At 47.6% G+C, this 23579-nt stretch overlaps 1 protein-coding gene across 5 annotated transcripts in view; it reads right to left on the reverse strand.

The window, feature by feature from the left end:
- LOC123398626 (phosphoglucomutase) overlaps positions 1–18650 on the reverse strand; it is a 43240-nt gene extending 24590 nt beyond the window's left edge. The window contains exons 1-6 of one of the 5 annotated variants that reach the window (XM_045093073.1): positions 18522–18650; positions 17134–17355; positions 16859–16925; positions 15325–15508; positions 14278–14330; positions 13214–13302 (exon numbers count right to left, since the gene is read on the reverse strand). In XM_045093073.1, the coding sequence (XP_044949008.1) occupies positions 13214–13302; positions 14278–14330; positions 15325–15508; positions 16859–16925; positions 17134–17355; positions 18522–18528 (622 nt within the window). In that variant the 5' untranslated portion in view covers positions 18529–18650. The remainder of the gene's footprint in view (positions 1–13213; positions 13303–14277; positions 14331–15324; positions 15509–16858; positions 16926–17133; positions 17356–18521) is intronic. The other 4 variants (XM_045093075.1, XM_045093074.1, XM_045093076.1 and 1 more) reach the window with 4 other exon arrangements.
- Between the last annotated feature and the right edge of the window lie 4929 nt (positions 18651–23579).

Here is a 23579-nt window from a genome sequence, read left to right on the forward strand (position 1 = left end):
TGGATGAGTCTACTGATGAGCCGTCTACTTTCGATGTGTCGTCTTCCTCGTCTCAACCTACTTATGGCTTACGCCATCGCCTGCTTCCGCCTATTGACTGCTATGGTTTTTCTAGCACTGCTATTCTTGAGCCGACTTCTTATCGTGTTTTTGTTGTTCATCCCGAATGACAACTAGCGATGACAGAGATATTGTTGCTCTTGAGCGCAGCAGCACATGGGATCTTGTTCGCTTCCCCCGTGTCTGTACATCACTTGTAAGTGGGTCTACAAGGTTAAGAGGCGCTTCGATAGTTCCCTTAACCGTTGCAAAGCCCATCTTCTCGCTATCAACATGAGCACGGTCATAATTATTTGTACACTTCTTGACGTGGCCTCTGTTCGCCATTGGTCCGTGTCTCAGCTTGATGTTAAGAATACATTTTTGAATTTTGAGCTGCGTGAGGAGGTTTACATGCAACCATCACTTGGGTATTATGGTCCTAATGGCATGGTTTACCTAAAAAGCATGGACCCGACAGAAGTTGCCGAATCCCCGTGTTGACACGGCCGGACACGGCGACACGGTCGGATACGCGTATCCCGTCGTATTCTCCGAAATACGAATTAAAAAAAAGAACAAAAAAAACTGGACACGGGTTGGACACGTACGGGGCTCGGGAGGCCCAACTATGCCTCGGCCCGATAGGAATCCCTATCGAGTATCGAAGGCAGGTCGCGTTCACGGGTGCCACAGAAGGCGGCACCACAAAATAGGGTTTCCCACCTTCTGCACTCGTCGTAGCCGCCCCCTCCGTCGCCGCCACCTTCGTCGCCGTATGGAGTCGCCGCCGCTGCCACCACCATATGGAGTCGCCGCTGCCTGGACGACTATCGGCCCACAGTCGTCCCCCAAGTGCAGTAGCCTCTCCTCCCAACGACGACCATGCTGGAGCAGGTATCTCTACCTCGTTGATCAATTTGAATCGATTTTTTGTTGAGCTGCTGCTGCGCATCCCCCGTTCGTCTGTTAGACCTTTCAGCCTGAGCATTGATAGTTGTGGATGACACTAGGAGAGTTGGGACAATTTTCGTTGGTTTATTTCTCACACAATGCCATACCAACCTGAGGGGTTGGGGATACATATTTATAGGCTGCTAGCCAGCCAAGCATATGCTAAGATGCTAGTCTAAGATGCTAGTCTAAGATGCTGCTAAGATGCTAGTCCAAGATGCTATCCTAACTGCCAGTCCTTGATGGTCAAGGATTCTATCCTAACAGCCACAAGGACCATGTGCTGCAGCCCCACAAAGGACTATGTGCTGCAGCCCCACAAAGACCATAGTACATAGACTTATCCATCATTCTCCCCCTAAGTCTTGTACGTCGTCTTGTGGGAGAGTCGAATCATCCCAATCCTGGAGCAGAGTTCGAGGAACTTGATCCTCCCAAGAGGCTTGGTGAGCAGGTCTGCGAGCTGGTCCGTGGTGTTGATGTAGCTCGCCTCGATGCTCCCTTCTTCCAAGCAGCTGCGGATGAAGTGATACCTCAATCGGATGTGCTTGCTCCGTTCGTGGAAAACGGGGTTCTTTGCCAGAGCCAGGGCGGACTTGCTGTCCACCAGGAGCTGCACCGTTCTGGTGTCTCGGACGAGGAGATCACCAAGCAGTCGAGCGAGCCAGAGCGCCTGAGTGCAGGCGGTGGAGGCCGCTATATACTCGGCCTCACAGCTGGACAGGGCCACCACCTGCTGCTTGACCGATTGCCAGCTCACGAGACACTTGCCGAGGAAGAAGAGGATCCCGCTCGTGCTCTTGCTGGTGTCGATGTCGCCGGCGTGGTCGCTGTCGCTGTACCCGACGAAGTGTGCCGCCCCCGGACACCTAGGGTAGTGGAGGCCGTGGTCGAGGGTCCCTGCCACGTAGCGGACGATCCTCTTCACTGCCTGCTGGTGCTCCGACGTCGGTCGCTCCATGAACCGACTGACATAGCCGACGGAGAATGCCAAGTCCGGCCGTGTGTGAGCAAGGTAGCGAAGGCTCCCCACAAGGCGTCGGTACTGCGTAGCGTCCACTTCCTCCGTCGTGCTGTCGCGGCTCAGTTTCAGCCTCTCCTCCATCGGAGTGAGAGCTGGGTGGCAGTCGGTGAGCCCAGCTAGCTCAACGATGCGCTTGGCGTAGGCGGACTGTCGAAGCGCGATCCCGGAGTGATCCTGGTGCACCTCGATCCCTAGATAGAAGGAGAGGAGCCCCAGATCACTCATCTGGAAGGTGGCCTTCATGTCTTCCTTGAACGCCGCCACCTCTGCATCTTTGATGCCGGTGATCACCAAGTCGTCAACATAGACGCCCACCAGCAGGGCATTTCCTTCGCTGCCCCGTCGGTAGACGACCGCCTCATGCGGGCTTTGCTCGAAGCCCATCTTCTTTAGCGTGGAGTCCAGCTTGGCGTTCCACGCCCTAGGTGCCTGCCGTAGGCCGTAGAGGGCCTTACGCAGGCGGAGTACCTTGCCCTCCTGGCCAGGGATCGCAAATCCCGGTGGTTGATGCACATAGACTTCCTCCTTCAAGTCGCCGTTGAGGAATGCCGACTTGACATCCATGTGATGGACACGCCAGCCCTCCTGGGCAGCTAGCGCAAGGAGAAGTCGCACGGACTCCATCCGTGCCACGGGAGCGAAGGCGTCGTCGAAGTCGACTCCTTCCTGCTGCAAGAAGCCTCGAGCCACCAAGCGAGCCTTGTGCTTGATGATGGCGCCGGCTCCATCCCTCTTCAGCTTGAACACCCACTTAAGGGTGATTGCGCGGTGACCACGAGGGAGGTCAGCGAGCTCCCAGGTGCGGTTCTGCTCGACCGCATCCATCTCCAACTGCATCGCGGCGCGCCATGCCGCGTCTTTCTCGGCCTCTGCAAAAGACCGAGGTTCGCCGTCCTCACACGCGAGTTGTAGCTGTGCCTCCAGGTCGCGTGGCACCAGTCCCGGCACCGGCTGGTCGCCGAGTAGATTATCCATCGTACGATACCGTAGCGGTTCGCCGCTATGATACGCGTCGATGCGCTCCTCGTCGTGAGTGAGCGGGGAAGCGAACTTCATCGGGTTGTGCTCTGCGTGAGCTGGTGCTGATGAAGACGAGCCCGGAGTGGTGACTGTCGGGGCTGGAGTATGCAGCGTCGCCGGTTGTGGTGCGGTCGGCGTAGCAGGCACCGGAGTCGATGTAGTTTTGGGGGCTGGGGTAGACGTGCTCGACGAAGAGGAGCTGCTTGCTCCCCCAGCTTCCTTGAAGTGGACGTACTCGACAATGAAGTCATCATACGTCGGCGTCGAGCCGTCGTCCACCGCCTTGTCCCATTTCCACCCTCGCCCTTCGTTGAACACGACGTCTCGCGCCGTGCGCACACGCTGTGTCTTTGGGTCGAGGATGCGGTAGGCCTTTGAGCCCTCCGCATAGCCGATGAAGACTCCCGGAGTACTCCTGTCGTCGAGCTTGCCGATGTGGCCGAGCTCTTTGGCGAACGCAAGGCAGCCAAAGACCCGCAAGTGAGAGACCGCCGGCTTCCGCCCATGCCAGGCCTCGTACGGCGTCCTGCCGTCGAGTGCCTTAGTAGGCGAGCGGTTGAGGATGTAGACGGCCGTTAGCACCGCCTCTCCCCAGAAAACAGCCGGCATCCCTCTCTGCTTGAGGAGAGCCCGAGCCATCCCCACAACCGTCTGGTTGCGCCGCTCGACGACGCCGTTTTGCTGCGGGCTGTACGGCGCGGAGTAGTGGCGCTGGATGCCCTCATCAGCGCAGTACGACGCGAATTCAGCCGCCGTGAATTCGCCACCGTTGTCAGTGCGCAACACGCGCAGTTTGCGGCCGCTCTCCGCCTCCACAGCAACCTGCGTACGCCTGATGGCGTCCGGCGCCTCTCCCTTACTGCCGAGGACCATCACCCACATGTAGCGAGAGAGGTCGTCGACGAGCAGCAGGAAGTAGCGTCGACCTCCTGGTGTTGCTGGCGTCACCGGGCCGCACAGATCTCCGTGCACGAGCTCCAGCCTCTCCTTGGCCCGAAAACTCGCCTGCTGGGGAAAGGGGAGTCGTCTCTGCTTCGTCAGCACACAGATGTCGCAGAACTGCTCCACATGGTCGAGGCATGGCAGGCCTCGCACCATCTCCTTGGCACTTAGACGCTTCAGGGCCTCAAAATGAAGGTGCCCAAAGCGCTCATGCCATTGCCACGCCTCGTCGTCCCGACGGACAGCGAGACAGACCGGTTGTGCCACCTGCACATCAAGGACGTAGAGTCGATTTTCACCTCTGGGTACCTTGGCGAGAAGGCGACGCTGGCGATCCCAGATGCGTAGGACCCCATGCTCAATCAGCACGCGTGAGCCGTTCTCATCCAGCTGTCCCAAGCTGATGATGGAGTTCCTTAGCGCGGGGATGTAGTAGACACCGGTGAGCAGCCGGTGCTCTCCCGTCTTGGTGGTGAAGATGACGGAGCCGACGCCCTTAATTTCCACAGCTGAGGCATCCCCAAACTTGACGGAGCCTCGCGCGTTGGAGTCGAGCTCGGCGAAGAATTCCCTTCAACCGGTCATGTGGTGGGTGGCGCCGGTATCGAGGCACCACCCCGCAGTCTTGTCCTTCCCGGAGCCATCGCCGAGAAGAGCGTGTGCTTTTGGCTCGTCGAGGTGGAGGGGAGCCTTTGCGACTGGTGTCGCTGAAGGTAGCTCGATGCTTGCATGCGCCATGAACAGAGCCGTCTCCTCCTCCGCCGCCTGTGCGACGTGAGCCTGGCCTTGTCGTGGTTGGCGACACTCATTGGCCCAATGGCCAAGCCGGCCACAGTTGTGGCAGCTGTTGTCCTGTGCCGGCTTGGGCTTGCCAGCGACGCCGTCCTTGGCGCCTCCGCGGGCGTCACCTTCGGCACGTCCTTGTGCCTTGCCGCCCCTTCGCGCCTTGCGCTGCTTGCCGCGCTTGCGGCCGCCCGTCGTGGAAGAAGGCTCCCCCTTCTTCTTGTCACCAAGGCTGGCATCCCACTGCTCCCGAGTTAGGAGCAGCTTCCCGCCGGTGGTGATGGGCCCCGAGGGAGGTTGTGGCTCGTCGGTGTCGACGACCTTGAGGCGACCTATCGCCTCCTCGATCGTCATCGTGGAGAGGTCCAGCAAAGACTCGATCGAGCGAGCCATCTGCTTGTACTTCTCGGGAATGCACCGGAAAAGCTTCTCGACAGCTCTCTCCTCGGTGTAGGTGGCATCGCCGAACTTCACCATCTTCTGCAATAGAGTGTTGAGACGGAGAGCAAAGTCATCAACGTCCTCACCTGGCTTGAAAGCCAGGCTCTCCCACTCCTTACGAAGTGCCTACAGTGTGGACTTGCGAGCACGGTCGCTGCCGATGCGTGCCGCGGCGATGGCGTCCCAAGCCTCCTTGGCAGTCCGCTTGTTGGAAAGCGAGAACTGCATCTCGGACGGGACTGCGGCGATGAGGGCGTCCAGCGCCCGTCGATCTTCTTGGTGGTCGACGTTGCTGTCCTGGACTGCCTCCCACAGCCGCCGCACCTGGAGCCTGATCTTCATGATCGCGGCCCACTCGACGTAGTTGGTTTTAGTGAGGGTAGGCCACCCAACACTGGGACCAACATCCCTGACCACAGTCCGGACCTCGTAGAGGCCGCGGTCCTGGTTGTTGCAGCCGCCGTCGCCGTGCGCACCTGCACCTGGAGCGCGGGCGTGCTCGGCTGCCCACTGCGCTGTCCGCTCTTGCGCCACTTTGGCACGGTCTGCGTCGGCACCGTCGTCCGCAGGCGCGGAGCCGTTGGAGCTGCTGGAGCCGACGCGGAGTGCCTTGGCACCCGCTGTAGCCTCACGTGCTGCCTCCGCTGCTGCTGCTGCTTCTACCTCCGCCCTGGCTGCTTCTACCTCCGCTCTGGCTGCTGCCAGCTCCGCTGCAGCCAGCCTTGACACCCTTGCTGCCGCAGCAGCTGCTGCTACAGCTGCTCGCTCACGCTCCTCTGCCACGGCGCGCTCGGCCTCCTGCCGGCGCCGTATGCTCGAGGTAGCCGTGTGCTGAGAGCGACCTGCAGACATGGCTCGCTGCAGGGGGGCTGTTGCGTGAAGAGGAGGCTGTTGCTGACGAGCTGCTGCTCGACAGTCCGGAGGGAGGGAGGTAACTAGGGGCAGTCGGAGCAGCTGCTGCTACCGGCTTAGGCTGCTCAGCTCCCGGTGAGAGAGGTGAGCAGGAAATGCTCAGGGTGCAAGATAACGAGGCTCTGATACCACTTGTTAGACCTTTCAGCCTGAGCATTGATAGTTGTGGATGACACTAGGAGAGTTGGGACAATTTTCGTTGGTTTATTTCTCACACAATGCCATACCAACCTGAGGGGTTGGGGATACATATTTATAGGCTGCTAGCCAGCCAAGCATATGCTAAGATGCTAGTCTAAGATGCTAGTCTAAGATGCTGCTAAGATGCTAGTCCAAGATGCTATCCTAACTGCCAGTCCTTGATGGTCAAGGATTCTATCCTAACAGCCACAAGGACCATGTGCTGCAGCCCCACAAAGGACTATGTGCTGCAGCCCCACAAAGACCATAGTACATAGACTTATCCATCATCATCTACCCTTGCTGCTGCTTCTACTCGCCAGTTGCTTCCCCGTGCTGTTCATGTGTTGCTGCTGCTTGCTTGTTCTTTCCCCATGCTGTTCATGTGCTGCTGCTTGCTTATTGCTGCTGGCCTGCTGCTGCTTGCTTGTTGCCCATGTGAACTGGTGATTGAATTATTGGTGGTTCATGTTAGGGAACGTTGCATCTGGGAGCGGAGCCACTGCTGGCAGCCAATCATCCGTGGGTGAGAGTGAAGAATGACAACCTGTATGTGGTGTTGTGGATCCGATACTAGACTATTATTTGATGTGTTTTGCAAGTTGCGGTGACATGGATCTGGCTGAATGATCAATCAAGCACTTGAAATAGGAGACAACAAATGGGGCAATATCTCTTTTCTCATTTTTTTGTCCTCAACTCTATATTACATGACATATTTTTATTTATGTTTATATATACTCGCCGTGTCCCCGATGGGCTGTTTTTGGAAATTGTCGTATCTCGTGTCCCCGTTTGCGTGTCGCCGTGTCCGTGTCGCCATATCCGTGCTTTTTAGTGGTTTACCGTCTTTGCCGCTCTCTCTCTCTCTCACACACACAGACATGTCCTTAGGCAAGCCCTTGTGCCTGGTTTGAGAGTTTCGCCTCCATGGTGACTTCGCTGGTTTTTTGGCGAGTGCTCATGATCCTGTGCTTCTTGTGAAGGATGAGGCGATCAAGCGTACATGGCGGGAGTACTTTGACAACCTTTACAATGGAGAGGTTGACAGCTCTACCATTGAGCTAGACGACTCCTTTGATGATACCAGCATGTGCTTTGTGCGACGTATCTAGGAGTGAGGTTAAGGAGGCGTTAAGAAGGATGAAAGTAGGCAAGGCGATGGGTCCTGATGGTATCCCCATCGAGGTGTGGAGAGGCCTTGGAGACATAGTGATAGTATGGCTAACTAAGCTTTTCAACCTCATTTTTCGGTCAAACAAGATGCCCGAAGAATGGAGGCGGAGTATTTTAGTACCAATCTTTAAGAACAAGGGGGATGTTCAAAGTTGTACTAATTACCGCGGAATCAAGCTGATGAGCCATACTATGAAGCTATGGGAGAGAGTCATTGAACACCGCTTAAGAAGGTTGACAAGCGTGAACAAAAACCAATTTGGTTTCATGCCTGGGAGGTCTACCATGGAAGCCATCTTCTTAGTACAACAGCTGATGGAGAGATACAGGGAGCAAAAGAAGGACCTTCATATGGTGTTCATTGATTTGGAGAAGGCCTATGATAAGATACCTCGGAATGTCATGTGGTGGGCCTTGGAGAACACAAAGTCCCATTAAAGTACATTACCCTCGTCAAGGATATGTATGATAATGTTGTGACAAGTGTTCGAACAAGTGATGGCGACACCGATGACTTTCCGATTAGAATAGGGCTACACCAAGGGTCAGCTTTGAGCCCTTATCTTTTTGATTTGGTGATGGATGAGGTCACAAGGGATATACAAGGAGATATCCCATGGTGTATGCTCTTTGCGGATGATGTGGTGCTAGTCGATGATAGCCAAACGGGGGTTAATAGAAAGTTAGAGTTATGGAGGCGGACTCTAGAATCGAAAGGTTTTAGGCTTAGTAGAACTAAAACTGAATACATGAGGTGCAGTTTTAGTGCTACTAGGCACGAGGATGGAGAGGTTAGCCTTGGTGGGCAGGTGGTACCGGAGAGAGACATGTTTCGATATTTGGGGTCCATGTTGCAGAAGGATGGCGATATCGATGAAGACGTGGGCCACCGAATCAAGGCTGGGTAGATGAAGTGGCGCCAAGCTTCTGGCGTACTCTGTGACAAGAGAGTGCCACAAAAGCTAAAAGGCAGGTTTTATAGGACAGCTATCCGACCTGCGATGTTGTATGGCGCGGAGTGTTGGCCAACCAAGAGACGACATATCCAACAGTTAGGTGTAGCAGAGATGCGCATGTTGAGATGGATATGTGGCCACACAAGGAAGGATCGGGTACGGAATGACGATATACGAGAGAGACTTAGGGTAGCACCGATTGAAGAGAAGCTGGTCCAGCATCGTCTCAGATGGTTTGGACATATTCAACGGAGGCTACCGGAAGCGCCGGTGCATAGCGAACGGATAAAGCGTGCTGAGAATGTTAAGAGGGGTCGTGGTAGACCAAACTTGACATGGGAGGAGGCCGTTAAGAGAGACCTGAAGGTTTGGAATATCGACAAAGACTTAGCCATGGACAGGGGTGCGTGGAAGTTAGCTATCCACGTTCCAGAGCCATGACTTGGCTTCGAGATCTTATGGGTTTCAACTCTAGCCTACCCCAACTTGTTTGGGACTGAAAGGCTTGGTTGTTGTTGTTGTTGTTGTTGCTCATGATCATGTGTTGTTTGTCCACCTTTTTGCTTGTGGTTAGACTCTTCTTCTTCTATATGTTGATGACATGATCATCACCGGCGAGGACTCTAAATATCGCCATTGTGAAGGCACGTCTTAGTGAGCAGTTTCTTATGTCTGATCTTAGCCCTCTTCGCTACTTTCTTGGGGTTGAGTTTTCTTCTACCCCTGATGGCTTCTTTATTTCCCAAGAAAAGTAAATCCAGGATTTCCTTACTCGTGCTGCTCTTATTGATGAGTGCACTATTGAGACTCCCATGGAGTTCAATGTTAACCTTTGTGCTTCAAATGGTAACCCCTTGTCTGATGCAACACATTATCTTTTTTTCGAGAGCACACAAATTGTGTGCCTTAGCTTTATAGAAGGTAGAGGATAAAATACAAGAAACTCCCACTATAACCCGGTGAGAAGCAAGAACCACTCCAACTCGAACGAACAGAAAACAACCACAACACAAGCAAGCCTACCCTAAGAAGTCTAACAAGGCCACATCTCAACCAACATTAGTCACTTCTGAAGAGCAACAACTCCAAAAGAACTCTCCTTGCCAACGCATCAACCACCCTTGAGCGCCTAAAAGTGTTGGCAGGTGGGTGGCAGGACAACGGACAACTATGCGAAAACCATCATCTTGGAATCATCCATGATGGCGTACATAGCGCCCTTGAAGAACAATTCAGAACCGCGTCTTGGAATCATTCGACGCATTATCACCATCTTGTTGGGAGTCTTGTCTATCTAGTTGTCACTCGTCTGGGTATCTCCTATCACGTTCATTTTTTGAGTCGCTCCCACTCCGGTTCAATGCAGTCACCTCGAGGCATGATCTCTCGCCGTCTTTTATTTCCCGCTCTAGTTCGTTACAGCTTTAGGCCCATTCGGATGGTACGTAGGCTAGTGATCATTCGGATCGCTATTCACTTTCTGCTTATTGTGTATCTTTTTTGGTGGTTCTCTCATTGCCCTGGAAGACAAAGAAACAAACTACAATTTCCCATTCGAGTGCAGAGGCTGAGTTGCGAGCTATGGCTCTTTTGACGGCAAAGGCGACTTGGTTACCATGGTTACTTCAGGAGTTTGGTGTTTCTGTCACTACACATACTTAGCCCTTGTCAGATACAGGTGCTATTAGTATTGCGCGTGACCTGTGAAGCATGAACTCACCAAGCATATTGGCGTTGATGCTTCTTTTGTGCACGCTGGTGTGCATGATCTGTAGCATGTGCCTTCTGAGTTACAGTTGGCAGATTTCTTTACGAAAGCCCACACTCGAACGCTGTTAGAGCATATATCTCCATATGTGGTTTTGGTAATTGATGACAATTCCTATGGACTAATGGTTGCCTTAAGTTACATTTATAGGATTTGTCCATAGGCACTTCTTGAAGTCCATCTGTTGGGTTCAAGGAGTTTATATGATGACCAAGATGGTATTCAAGGTATTATCCAAAGAATGGTCATAGAGACACATGGTTGATCAAGATCTCAGACAAAGAGTAAATCAAGATGATCAACACACAAAGCGTACAAGATGTACCGAGAGGGATCAAGTGATCCCATGGTATGGTAAGCATTGTCCATTACGTGTTTGTGTACTAACCCATGGTCTTCGTGAGAGTTCTATGTGGGAGTTAGGTGTGTTTCCATGGGCTTGCGTCAAAGGGAAGATCTCATACAACCCATGAAGTATGATGTCAAGTTGTGATCGTCATCAAGATTGCGATGTGCAAGTTCAAGTGGATCAGCATGAAGATATCATGCTTGAAGCTTGCCATCCATTGTGGTGGCAATGGACTTGTGAAGATATGCTGAAGAGTGGCTCACCCATAGTGAGTATGGGGGAGCAATCAACTAGTCTTCATCAAGCCAACGCAATCAAGAAAGGTGGTCCATCTTGAGGAAGCCAAGATCATCATCATCTAGCTCAAGAGGACGAGGTGCAAGGTATAGGTTTGCCCTTGGTAGGTTTTCCGTTTAGGATAGATTGCTCTACTATCAAGGGGGGCTCTCAAGTGAGTAGCTTGATTGTATCGTTCGTTGAGAGCTCAAACCATTTGCATCCTTGCATCATACTTCTTGGTTCTTGTTTGGTGTTTCTCTTTGTGAGTTTTAGAGCTTATGGTCATCTTCGTGACAAGCTCGAGTTCATCGAAAACGGAGTCCATATGCATCTACTATGATGTTTTCGATGTTGGAGTTTTTGCCGGTTCTTCATTCATAGAGGACTCACATCTCTATATCATTGGCATTTTCATATCTGCATGGTCTTAAGATTTCCAGTCGCTGTTTGGATAGCTCTTGTCGTCCTGAATCCAACAAACTTGGGTTTGCTCGATTCGGAGCTCGTATGCGAAAGTTATGGTTGTTTCAGTGGCGAGCGGTAGTACCGCTGGACCTAGAGCTGGCGGTAGTACCGCTGTCCCAGCGGTAGTACCGCCCCTGGCCAGCGGTAGTACCGCTCCAAGTTTTTAGTACCGTCATCTTTGCGGTTGTACTGCGTCGAACATTTTTGCGAAGACTTTCTTGGCGGTGGTTGGCCCGGTAGTATCTTTGCGCTACCATGGGCTCAGCGGTAGTACCGCTGCAGCCAGCGGTAGTACCGCCGGAGGGTCAGCGGTAGTACCGTTGGGCTCGGGCTGTAAGTGGGGGTAATGGTCTGATTCCTTCCCCCACTATATAAAGGGGGTCTTCTTCCCCCTTGGCCTTATCTATCTGTTGAGCTCTTGTTCTACCTCCATTGTTGACATTCTTAGAGCTTGCTTACTCTCAATCCCTCCAATGATTCTTGCTTGTTCTTGAGGGAAAAGAGAGAGGAGATCTAGATCCACATCTCCACCAATCACTTTCTCCTCTATGTGAGGGGAACCCCTTGGATCTAGATCTTGGAGTTCTTTGTGAGCTCCTTGTTCTTCCTCTCATATTTCTCCATAGCTTTCGTTGTTGTGGAGGGATTTGAGTGTGAGGGACTCGACCACTTCGTGTGTTCTTGCCATTGCATTGGTTGCATCGGTTTGAGTTCTCCACGGTGATACGTGGAAGTGAAGTTTGAGAAGCTTATTACCTTTGGTACTTAGTACCCTAGATATTGTTCTTCGTGGATGCTTTGGCGTCCTAGAAGCTTGGTGGTGTCTCGGAGCTCAACCATTGTGGTGTGAAGCTCCAGGCAAGCGTCGGGGTCTCCAATTAGGTTGTGGAGATTGCCCCGAGCAATTTGTACGGGTACCGGTAACCGCCCCCAAGGGTTGCCACGTGTACGGGTTCGGTGACCGCCCCCAAGGTTTGCCATTTGTACGGGTTCGGTGACCGCCCTCAAGGGTCCCTTAGTGGAATCACGGCATCTTGCATTGTGCGAGGGCGTGAGGAGATTACGGTGGCCTTAGTGGCATCTTGGGGAGCATTGTGCCTCCACACCGCTCCAACGGAGATTAGCATCCGCAAGGGTGTGAACTTCGGGATACATCATCGTCTCCGCGTACCTCGGTTATCTCTTACCCGAACCCTTTACTTATGCGCTTTACTTTGTGATAGCCATATTGTCTCTTGTCATATATCTTGCTATCACTTAGTTGTTTATCTTGTTTAGCATAAGTTGTTGGTGCACATAGGTGAGCCTAGTTGTTTGAGGTTTTGTGTTTGACATATTAAACGTTAGTTTTATTCCGCATTTGTTCAAGCCTAAACCTTAATTATTTTAAAGCGCCTATTCACCCCCCCCCCCCCCCTCTAGGCGACATCCACGTCCTTTCAAACGCAACATGGATTTTATCTCTCCAAACTCAATGTTGTGGATCCACCTTAGTGTGAGGGGGGGTGTTAGAGTTATATTATGTTTCCATGCAGCATGTATAGTTTCCCCGTAGTATAAGGGGCTTTCTGCATATTTTTCACTTGTACATTGTATATATATATATTGTCCTTTGGCCGCCCAGGAAATACATGTTGCATATTTCCTAACAGTATGCCCTGAAAGAACAAAGTGTATGTGTGCGATTTTGATGTGGTAATGGACAGTGACACTAGGAGAGATCCCAGGGTGAAGTCGTGGCGTGCCAATGGGCCACATAAAGTTGTACTGCATGAATATGCACTTACCGAGATGGGTAAATTTCAAAAAAATAAAGACAGTCAAATAGTGTCAGCAGGCAACAATACGTATAGTTGGTCGAGGAATTGATTACTGATATATACAAATGCTTGATTATGATGGAGCATACAAACTGGGAATAGTACCTGTTATCATGATGCCTCCATCTGCTGGGCAATGATGTATCGCATCTTCGGTAAGTGTGCTGTTGAACATTGCCGGTGTTGAAGCCAATCTATATATGACATATTGTCAGAACTGAATACTGAGAAGGATATTGCTCATCTACTTAACATATTTTCAAATATTATTGATTATTTTTCATCATAGTTAGCTTGTCGTCCGGGGGCTGCTCTTAAGTCATGTCGGTATGGGTTTCTTATGTGCTTGTCTCTGGAAAAGGATTTGCCTCTGGTGTCCATTTTGCTAGGGTCATCCGCCACTTCAACTTGGGTCATGCCAGGTATGGGTCTTTTATGTTCTTGTCTCGGGAAAAGGATTTGTCTTGTGCAATTTATAAGGCCCGGATGCCACACATGAATCATATTGTTCATTCTTTTGCAGAACATGCCATCAGGGGAGATTTAATATTTGTTGACACTTTAGTAGATGCATAGACATAGTAGCATAGTCAAGAGTCGAAGAGTAGACATGCACACATACATAAATGGAATGCTGGATCAACTGGATGACATATTCTCGGCTCACCACTTCACATAAGAGCAATATGGACATTCTCTTGATTTAACAGCCTTGGACAACAAGTTGACAGCGATAGCAAACAATGAACACTATTTTAAAATGGATGGCATGGAATGAATGAGTTATTCTGGTGATATCTGACAGGGTAGGGCTTTATATAGTGGTAAATAAGCAATTTTGTCTTGGATATTCGACTCATATTTGTTGGCATGTCAGAGCAGAGAGGTCGCATATTTATGGAGGGCTCAAACGGGCAAACCCCTTGGAACAGTTAAAAGTGCGTTTATAGCTTCCCAAGAACGGATGTATGAAAGTGAGTTTCTAGATTCCCAATAATGGATGTCTACCCTTGAAATAGAATAAGGATGTGTGCAGTTTCTAAGTACAAAAAGATCTCACGTGTCAAGAAAATTCAGATTGTCTCTATGTTTTTGGTCCCTGCTAGAGTCTATACAACACAGAAGATCTCATATACTTGAATGTAAGCACAAAAGAAGTTTGAGCTCACCCAAACTGTAGAACATCATGTCCGACAGCAGTGATTCCATGAGTAACTGCATTCTGAAAACAATTGCTACTCAATATTCAATAGCCAAATAATTATCCAAAAGATACTTATGAACTTTATTTGGGTGGGGAGGGTAGCGAAATTCCAAATGAAATCGTTGATCAGTTTAACCATCAGAACGCAGGTGATATTTATGAAATTTATAGGCACAAAGGATACCAAAACAGAAGCAACCAACATGACCATCATAAATTTTGTATCATTCAAGGCAGACCTGTCCTGAAGCTGTTGAGGAAATGTAGCTGCAATCTAATCACACTTTTAACACTTTCCTTACTTCTTCTAATGGCTAGGCTCCATCAGGCCTATCCATCTATAGTGTATACTTAAATGTGTGCCGCGCATGATTATTTGTCTTAAAATTGCGATAGACATGTTCCGAACTCTGGACGTATTGGTTCTGATACCATAGTTCGTCCAGAACCTTAAGCTTTTAAGGAAATGTGAGCGGTCTACTCGAACTTAACAACTAATGACGCAAGTATTTAAGCATGCACATCTACAAATAGTGTTCTACTCGGATTTCAAAATTTAGATACTGTCTTTCAAAAGTACCGTTTATATACTGCCGTTATAAACAAGAAAACTATTAACATACAGAGCATACAACTACAGGAGAACCTTCCACAACCTTTTTGTTCCTACCTGAATAATTTTTTTAGAGGGGCAGTACTCCCAATTCCCAATTAATTCCCAGAGCTCGAACATGTGGTGAGAATTCCATCTCCAACACAATAACAGCATGCCAGCTACACAATGAGCTGAAGGTAAAAATCGGTCACCATATCCTATCCGATTCAACAGAGATTACCCTAGTTTCTCGGCTAACTCTTGAAATGACCGGAAAGTCCAAACCATGACTTGTTGGAACATGGTTTTGGTCTAATAATGGCTTAAGTAAGAATAACATAACTAGAATGATAAATTTGACAAAAATGCACACAGGACCTTGTGGGTCCTTTTTTTAAATGTGTAGAAATCAGCCACCTGCAATTTATGAGCAGAAATTCGTGAATCATGTCCAACAGAGATTCTTAAACGTCTCAAGCCATCCGCTTTCTTCTTGTTTAATAACCATGCAGCAAATGCAGCAGCTATAGCTTCAGCGACAAGCTCCGTGAGATTGACAGGCTCACCTTCAACCCCAGCAATAGCAACACCACGAATATCACTGTAAAACAAAATAGTCTGTATAAAAGAAGTTGATATTTCTTTGTAACATATATCATACATATGAACACCCATATATAGAAGATTTTGAAACTGTCCATCAAATGCCTCTTCAGCTTTCTTAACGAACGTGAATAATCCACTAGTTTCAACAAATTAGACGACTCTAAAAAGCTAATTTCAAATGGGAGTCGATTTTGTACTGCCATATTTTGCATTATGCAAGTACAATATTAATTCACAAGAATCATATCATCCAATCACAACAAAATCACTGGAAGCAATATGATATTTCAAAGAGTTTATCCAACACAACCTTTGATGCATGGTAACGGCATTATACCTGAGAAATGCTTGATGAAAATGAAGTTATGGTAAGCTGCAAGACATATCCACCCATTCGAAGGAGCAGTAAAGACTTTGGGTGTCGAATGTCACAATCATTGTTTGTGACACAATTCATGCAAAGAAAGGAACCACTGCTAAGTATGACATGCTAAACCTCACATATACCACACAAGTTGGCAATACGGTGTACTGTTCTGCTAACTGATGACAAGTTGACCTGCTCAAGCAGGAAGTTTCTATGCACTGATGCATGGTTATATGTATGGGTCAAAACATGGTTGAACACCCACAGACGCTTGCATCCTCTTCCCACTTTTTTGCGTTGGGGGGTTTATTCCGACATATCATGCATACCACCTCTCTGTAAAATAAATTATACCTTGCATTTGGCAGCCGACGGAAGTATCAATGAGTACTCTTGCTTTGGCAAACACTATTTTTCCATAGAAATTTTGAAAATTATATTTCACATATCTGCTATTTAATGTGATGTATGACTATACTGATATATCTTTGAATATTGCAACATATATGTAGATGCAGCTGTTTTCCATTGGGTACTAAGATCTTCGCTGGGTCAATATGTTCAGAATATTTTTAAGAAAAATGTGTGTGGAAAGTTGCTTACTGCTAAAAGGCGAACTAACAGAAACAGTGCCGACAAGCATCGATTCTCACCCAAGGATTGGGATACAGAATCTTGTCTACATAATAGATGGCCTAAACACAGCAGATTAGACAAGCAAATGTAGATATCAACAATACTTAATGGGCCATTTCCGTGAACTACCAAAGCAACTAAACTCAATAAGAAAAAGGGATTGAAAAACTTAAAAGCTTATGCATGCCATTGTCTATTGAAAACATAGTTTCATTGCTTTTGGAAAAACACCAAGGAAATAAATACATGTTTTGTTACCATGCATACAGCAAAAAAAAAAAAACAATTACAGTCTCGCTATAAGAATGAAGAGCATCATACAAAGTAGAAACCTTGTTATACCTGCCATTTTGGAGCTTGAGAAAATCAACTTTACCAATGGACAAGACATCACTGGCACCTTGAGTAGCTGTAATGGCAGATATGTAAGAAAGTTTTCAGAATTTCGCATAAGCATACCATGGCACAGCAGAAACTATCTAAAACCAGTAACCAAGCTATGATCTGACATGAAATAATTGAAAATAAGCCAATATCTGACAGACACACCACATTGAGCGGGTAAAAAGAAAAAACCTACGTAAACTAATAACGATCATTGAGAGCCTAGAACAGACCATTGCAGCTAATATTTGCTTGTTTCCCGAAGCTAATCCATGCTGTTGATGTGGTATTTAACCACTTGGCTGAAGTATCAGCTAATGATAATCTACACCCCTGGACGGAATGCATGCTGCGGGTATTGCGGGTACAAAAATCACAGGTATATCTTGTGTTGTGCCTAGTCCGTGGACCATCTTGTGCCAAGAACGCATTTTGTATGGCCTTCGCTGATAATGCTGCACAAATGTCCAAATCTATCAGCTTTTTCTATTCTTATGACAGTGCACAAGATAATTGCTTATTTGGGTCAATTTATAGCATAGCTTTGTTCCACAAAATATACAGAAATATTACTCTCTCATTTCTCAAATATATGGTACCAGAATATAGGCATGTGTTAAACCATACCCTATATATTACTCCAGAACCTATTTAGCAACTAATTAAAGAAGAGATGCACGGGCTAAGAATTGAAGAAATCTCTTTTGAAAGATAAAATGCTTATATCTAGGAATAAGATTAGAATGAAGAATACTTAGTAAGGAACAATCAAACTGTATATTTTTCTTGAAGCCAACATTCAGTTCAAAACTGTAAGTGAAATTTCATTCACAGGGAACTAGAAACATCTTCGAATAAAAACAATATTGGCAAAAAAGCAAGTATTAGCCACTAGCTCAATCTCGAAATAGAATGCTTAAGAACAACTATTTTAACACCACGAAATATGGCCCGTATGGATCTTTCAGGACCCAAAGGTACCCACAGAGAGCTGCCTGCAAAAGAGAAAGGCCCTAAACTTTGCTGCTAGTCCTCATCCATGGTAGTAATCCATGAAAACAATGAATTTCACCAGTGGTTCATGTTTCTTATTTTCTTTGCTTGACAAGCAGTGATTGAATCAGTTTAAAAGTTCGGTCGGATATAACTTTGACTGTCGCTCCTCCGATCGAAGAGGCAAGCAGATAAAACCAACAATTCTTGCATTCATCAACCCAAGGAAAATTCGCCATGCCCCTAATCTCAACAATTTATTCTCTCCTACACAACGCATTGGACTGACGTGGATTTTCACCCATTCCATCGGACTAAACGACCCCTTCTACAGTTGGAGAATAGAAGCGGTGACCAATCGGAAACTTCACTTGGCTCCCTTCTATTCCGAATATGCCCACGAATCCCCCACACGCCGTGGGACAACGAACGGCAACCCTTTCTAGTTTCTACGGCCGTAGACTCCGCCCACGCTTCCATAGCTCTACGCGTCTGCCTTTCACAGACCGGTCGGGGCTTGCGGCTACGGATTCGAATACGGGATACGGTTCAATTCGATCGGGCAGATCAACGAGAGTAGGTGCTGTACGTACTGCAGGGTGGAAGGAGGACGACGTGAATCACTGACCGGCCATGGATGTGAGGCGGAAGAGCTCGTGGGAAGCCCGGCTTTGCTCTGCGTATGCGAGAACGGCGTGCACGAGTGGAGGGCAGAGAGGGGGCCTTTTTTCTGCGGGAAGGCGGGGGCAGGGTTGTGTTGTTGGATACTTGGATCAGATCGAGCATCTCAGGGTGCGAGCTGCGCGGCACCGTCGATACAAGATCCACAGCGTGGTAGTTTTATTTTTTTCTCTTTTTATTAGGAAAAGCATTTCTTTTACTTACATTTTACAGGATCCAAAAACAATGAGAGGAGAGGAATACAAGATACACACTCTCAAACTTCGATTGAGGATTTTTTTTTTCTACACAAAAGACGAACGGATCTATTCACGTGAAATACCAAACCTAATGAACATAATAAAAATTGCATCGAGTTACTTGGACCACACACGACCACCGTCGTCGACGCGCATTGACGCCATTCATATATCAGAGACAATCTAACCTTGTCGAAGAGGAGTGGATGATACAGCACGGCAGAGGCAAGTATTTTCCTCAGTAAGAACCAAGGTTACCGAGCCAATAGGAGAACCACGCAATTTCCCGTCTTGAGCGCCTACGCACAAAAGAGCACACACTTGCACCCAACTCGGACAAGAGGGTTGTCAATCCTCTTAAACTCGTTACTTGCAAGTGATAAATAGTGGCAAATACATAGTTTGATAAATATAGATTGAACATAAATAAAAAGCAAATAATGGCAACAAGGTATTTTGAGTTTATGTAGTTACATTTGCGAATAGACCCTCGGGGCATAGTTGTTAGAGGCTTCTCTCTCGTGGAAAGCATACGGTGGGTAAACAAATTAGTGTTGGGAAATTGATTAAAAAGTGCATAGTTATGCAATATTTATTCATGGCAATGATCACACATTTAGGCATCACGTCCGTAAGCAAGTAGACCGACTCCTGTTTGCATCTACTACTATTACTCCACCAATCGACCGTCATCCAACATGTTGATACGTCTCCAATGTATCTATATTATTTTTATTGTTCCATGCTATTATGTTATAATTTTAGAACACTTTTTGTTAACTTATCTACCAAATCATATTATTTTTTAGAACTAACCTATTGACCCAGTGTCCAGTGCCAGTTGTTGTTTTCTGCATGTTTTTCCACTTTTCACGTTCCAATACCAAACGAAGCCCAATTGACCTGAAACTTTTTGTGAATTTTTTCTGACCAAAACAAGGCCACGGGGCATGGGAAGAAGGTCGGGAGGTGCACGAGGCCCCCACAAGCCATCAGGGCGCCCCCTGGGGGCCGCCTGATGGCTTGTGGCTGCCTCGTGGCTCTCTCGATCCTGTTCTGTGGCTTATAAGTTCCTATTTACTCTAAAACCTTTAGAGGAGGTCCCGAAACACTTTTTACACCGCCACAAAGTCTCCGTTTCGATGAAAGGCCATCTAGAGCTCCGTTTCGGCACTCTGCCGGAGGGGAAGCGATCATGAAGGGCTTCTTCATCAACCTTGCTGCCCTTATGATGATGTGTGAGTAGTTCACCACAGACCTACGGATCCATAACAGTACCTAGATGGAATCTCTCTCTCTCTCTTTTATCTTCAATACAATGATCATCGCATCTTCGCTTTGATCCATATGATGTAACTCTTTTGTACGGTGTGTCTGCTGGGATACGATGAATTGTGGGTTTATGTTCATATTATTCATGATAAATATTTGAGTCTCCTCTGATATATAATACTCCCTCCATCCCAAATAAGTGACTCAACTTTGTACAAAAGTTAGTACAAAGTTAAGTCATTTTTGAGTCACTTACTTTGGGACAGAGGGGGTATGATTCTTATGTGCATGATTATGATAGCTTCATAATTCTCTTCAATCTACTGAAATAGTTTGGCCAACTAGATTAATATTTCTTTGGTGAGAGTGGTGTGTTGTAGTAGGTTCAACCTGGCGAGTTTCTATATCCCAGTGAGAGAAGGGGACAAGTTGCATCTTTGCGTTGCTCCTACTAAGGGTAAAATAATGGGGTTTGTTCATACTGGTTGAGTTTAGTTTGTCTACATCATGTCATCTTACTCCGAGCATTACTTCGTTTGTCATGAGCTTAATATGTAGAGAGGCAAACATAGAAGCGCTCTTGAAGTGAAGTAATAGTAATAGGTGCACGAAGGTGTCGGCATGTTTGTTTATGGACGTGATGACTATATTTACATGCTCATTGCCATGAAAATCGCATAACTATCCGCTCTTCTATCAATTGCCCAATAGTATTTTGTTTACCCACTATGTGTTATTTTTATGAGAGATGTCATTAGGGAAAGCTATGGCCCCCGGGTCTATTCACAACATATTGATAAAACCTCCAATACACTTCTGCCATTTATTTTATTTTATTTTGCATTTTATAATTATCTACAATTATCTACGCACCTCATTCGCTTGCAAATAACAAGACCAAGGGGATTGACAACCATCTTGCCCGCGTTGGGTGCAAGTTGTTTGTTCTTTTCTGTGCAACCGCTGAAGACAGTTGTGGTTGATATTCCTATTGGTTCGATAAACCTTGGTTTCATAACTGAGGGAAATACTGTTGGAAATATGTCCTAAAGGCAATAATAAATTGGTTATTATTATATTTCCCTGTTCATGATAATCGTTTATTATCCATGCTATAATTGTATTGATTGGAAACTCAGATACATGTGTGGATACATAGACAACACACTATCCCTAGTAAGCCTCTAGTTGACTAGCTCGTTGATCAAAGATGGTCAAGGTTTCCTGGCCATAGACAAGGGTTGTCATTTGATAACGGGATCACATTATTAGGAGAATGATGCAAACTATAAATGTAGCATGTGATCTTGTTATTTTATTGCTACTGTTTTCTACATGTCAACTATACATTCCTATGACCATGAGATCATGTAACTCACTAACACCGGAGGAATGCCCACTACTGGAAAAACATAATTTTCCGACAACTTTTAGCTTTGCTGTCAGCAATTTCACGGGGCTGACGGCATAGAGACTTTGCCCTCAGCCAAACAAAATGTTGACGGCATAGACGCGGCTGACGGCATAGAAAATCTATGCCGTCCGCTTTATCTAAGCCGTCAGCCAACTGACGGCAAAGGAGCAAAAGACAGACGGCATAGGGCGGCTAACGGCATAGGGAGCTACCCGGTCCCACGTTCGACTAGTGCTTAACGGGAGCCGTCTATGCCGTTAGCCACCTGAGGGCAAAGACTAACGGTTGTCTTTGTCGACAGCTAGCTGAGGGCAAAGCCTAACGGTGTCTTATCCCCCAGGACACACGACCCTCTCCCGACCCGCCGCCTCTCTCACCTCTCGATCCCATCTGCTCTCCCGACCCGCCGCCGTCATCGCCCCGCGCCAGCCCCGCCCCGACTCGCCGGCGCCGCCCCACGCCAGCCCCGCCCCGACCACCCGCCGACGCCCCGCACCAGGCCCACCCCGACCCGCCGCCATCGCCCCGCCCCCGAGGCATCACCCGAGGCCTCCCCGCGCCTACTCGCCGGTGCCGCCCCGCGCCAGCCCCTCCCCGACCACCCGCCGACACACCGCCACCGCCCCGCCCCCGAGGCCTCCCCTACTCGCCGGCGCCGCCCCGCGCCAGCCCCGCCCCGACCACCCGCCATCGCCCCGCCCCCGAGGCCTCCCCGCCCCGCCCCGCCGGTGAGCTCCTCCTCCCTTTTTTTATTTTTTATTAGTTTATTTTTTCTATATTAGTTAGATCTGTTAGTAGTAGATAATAGATTTAGTTAGCAATTGGTAGTTATATTTAGTTAGCAATTAGTAGTGCTGGATTTTTAGTGGTAGATTTTTAGTTAAATTTAGTTAGCAATTACTTAGTTGTTAGTATTTAGACAATAGGATTTTTTAGTGGTGGATTTTTAATACTTAGTCGGTATAGAAGTAAAGAGAAGATAAGGAGATGAAAATACTAACAATAATAGAAGAAGGAGGAGAAGGAGATGAAGAGAAGAAGAAGAAAAGGAAAAAGAAGGAGGAGAAGGAGATTAAGAGAAGAAGAAGAAGAAGAAAAGGAAAAAGAGGAAGAAGAAGGGGGAGAAGGAGAGAAAAATGAAGAAAAGAAAATAATAAGAAGAAAAGAAATAGAAGAAGAGAAGAGTAACAAAACTTGAATAATAAATTATTAATAATGAAGAAAAAGAAGAAGAAGAAGCGTAAATTATTAATAGTAAATTATTAATAAAACATAAAGAAAAACAAGAAGAGATGTGAAGAAAAATAATTATTAGCTTTATAGTAATCACCTCAATTAGCTTTATACTTTTAATAATGTAGTTATCAATTAGATGTTACTATTAGTTAGCTTAATTACCGCGAGTGCGTATTTGTGTTGATTGAGTGCATTTAAATGTGCAGTAGCTTCTTCGCGAGGGTTTGGTTTTCGACGACCTCCCCTGCATTCGAAAGTGAGCACATTTGTTAACTTCTCCTCCACCCCCTTTATTTTGCTATGTTCCGGCCTTCGTGCTGATGACACTATCTAGCTAGGTATTTTTAGTATTAAAATGCAAAGTTGTTACGTAACCAATATGTGTCTCATGTTCGAAAGGGTTCCTGTTATAAATATGCATGCATTTGCATATTTATAACGGTGATTCTTTCGAATTGTCCAACGTTATCCATGGACAGCCCGGGTATGTGTAGATTGGGTCGTTTCCCATGCAGAGTTTCGACAGCGCCTCCTTGTTGTTCTCCGGGTACACATCCTCTCGGTTAGTTGCCGAGACGTGTATCAGGAGAACAGCGGGGAGGTGCTGCCGAAATTTTGCGTTGGATCGGGAGCAGAGCATGGGAAAATGACCCGATCTACACATACTCGGGTGGGATTAGGACCCATCTTTATGTTGGGGAACGTCGCATGGGAAACAAAAAATTTCCTACGCGCACGAAGACCTATCATGGAGATGTCCATCTACGAGGGGGATTTCAAATCTACGTACCCTTGTAGATCGCACAGCAGAAGCGTTAATAAACGCGGTTGATGTAGTGGAACG

The sequence above is a fragment of the Hordeum vulgare genome, chromosome 5H (genome assembly GCF_904849725.1).
Source record: "Hordeum vulgare subsp. vulgare chromosome 5H, MorexV3_pseudomolecules_assembly, whole genome shotgun sequence".
Lineage (NCBI taxonomy): Eukaryota > Viridiplantae > Streptophyta > Magnoliopsida > Poales > Poaceae > Hordeum > Hordeum vulgare.